We start from the raw sequence: 1144 nt of genomic DNA, 5'->3' as shown, positions 1-1144 counted from the left end.
CCCACTTATCGCCCCCTTGTCCATCCACTCATCCACCCATTCATCCATCCATCATCCACCCATCATCCATTCATCATCCATCCATCATCCGTCCATTCATCCACCCATCCATCCATCCACCCATCATCCATTCATCATCCACCCATCATCCATCCATCCATTCATCATCCATCCATCATCCACCCATCATCCCCTCATCCATCCATCCATCATCCACCCATCCATCCACCATTCATCATCCATCATCCATTCATCATCCATCCATCCATCCATTATCCATTCATCATCCACCCACCCATCCATCCATCATCATCCACCCATCATCCATCCATCATCCACCCATCCATCCATTCATCATCCATCCATCTATCCATCATCCACCCATCCATCCATTCATCCATCCATTCATCATCCACCCATCCATCCATCTATCCATCCATCATCCACCCATCCATCCATCCATCCATTCATCATCCATCCATCTATCCATCATCCACCCATCCATCCATCCATCCATTCATCATCCACCCATCCATCCATCTATCCATCCATCATCCACCCATCCATCCATCTACTCAGTACCAGAGAGTCGTCCATGCTGTAGTTAAACCAGTTCCTGGCGTCCATCTTGAGGTTGGAGACAAACTGCTGGTAGGCGGAGCTGTGAGGCTCCTGATAGGTCAGAAACTTCACAACCTGAGGAGAGAACGAGACGGTTAGGATGGATGTTGGATGGATGGTTGGATGATGGATTTATGGTTGGATGTANAACCGCCCACCCATCCATCCATTCATCCTCCATCCATCTACCCACCATCCACCCATCCATCCATTCATCCATCAATTCATCATCCATCCATCATACATCCATCCATCCATCATCCATTCATCATCCACCCATCATCCATTCATCATCCATCCATCATCCGTCCATTCATCCACCCATCCATCCATCCACCCATCATCCATTCATCATCCACCCATCATCCATTAATCCATTCATCATCCACCCATCATCCATCCATCATCCACCCATCCATCCATTCATCATCCATCCATCTATCCATCATCCACCCATCCATCCATTCATCCATCCATTCATCATCCACCCATCCATCCATCAACATCCACACCTCACCCCTCC

At 48.2% G+C, this 1144-nt stretch overlaps 1 protein-coding gene across 1 annotated transcript in view; it reads right to left on the bottom strand.

The window, feature by feature from the left end:
• The window catches only part of LOC106942898 (atrial natriuretic peptide receptor 1-like), a gene marked incomplete at its 5' end in the record, with an annotated part of 20535 nt that extends 19800 nt beyond the window's left edge, over nucleotides 1–735 (bottom strand). Inside the window, one exon of the mRNA XM_015026253.1 lies at nucleotides 583–735. Coding sequence (XP_014881739.1) covers nucleotides 583–735 — 153 coding nt within the window. The remainder of the gene's footprint in view (nucleotides 1–582) is intronic.
• Between the last annotated feature and the right edge of the window lie 409 nt (nucleotides 736–1144).

This window comes from Poecilia latipinna, unplaced genomic scaffold (genome assembly GCF_001443285.1).
Source record: "Poecilia latipinna isolate Pla-1442-1.1 unplaced genomic scaffold, P_latipinna-1.0 Scaffold4656, whole genome shotgun sequence".
In the NCBI taxonomy this organism is placed as follows: Eukaryota; Metazoa; Chordata; class Actinopteri; order Cyprinodontiformes; family Poeciliidae; genus Poecilia; species Poecilia latipinna.
The sequence above is the reverse complement of the archived record's forward strand: the minus strand, read 5'-3'. Positions and strand labels throughout refer to the sequence as shown.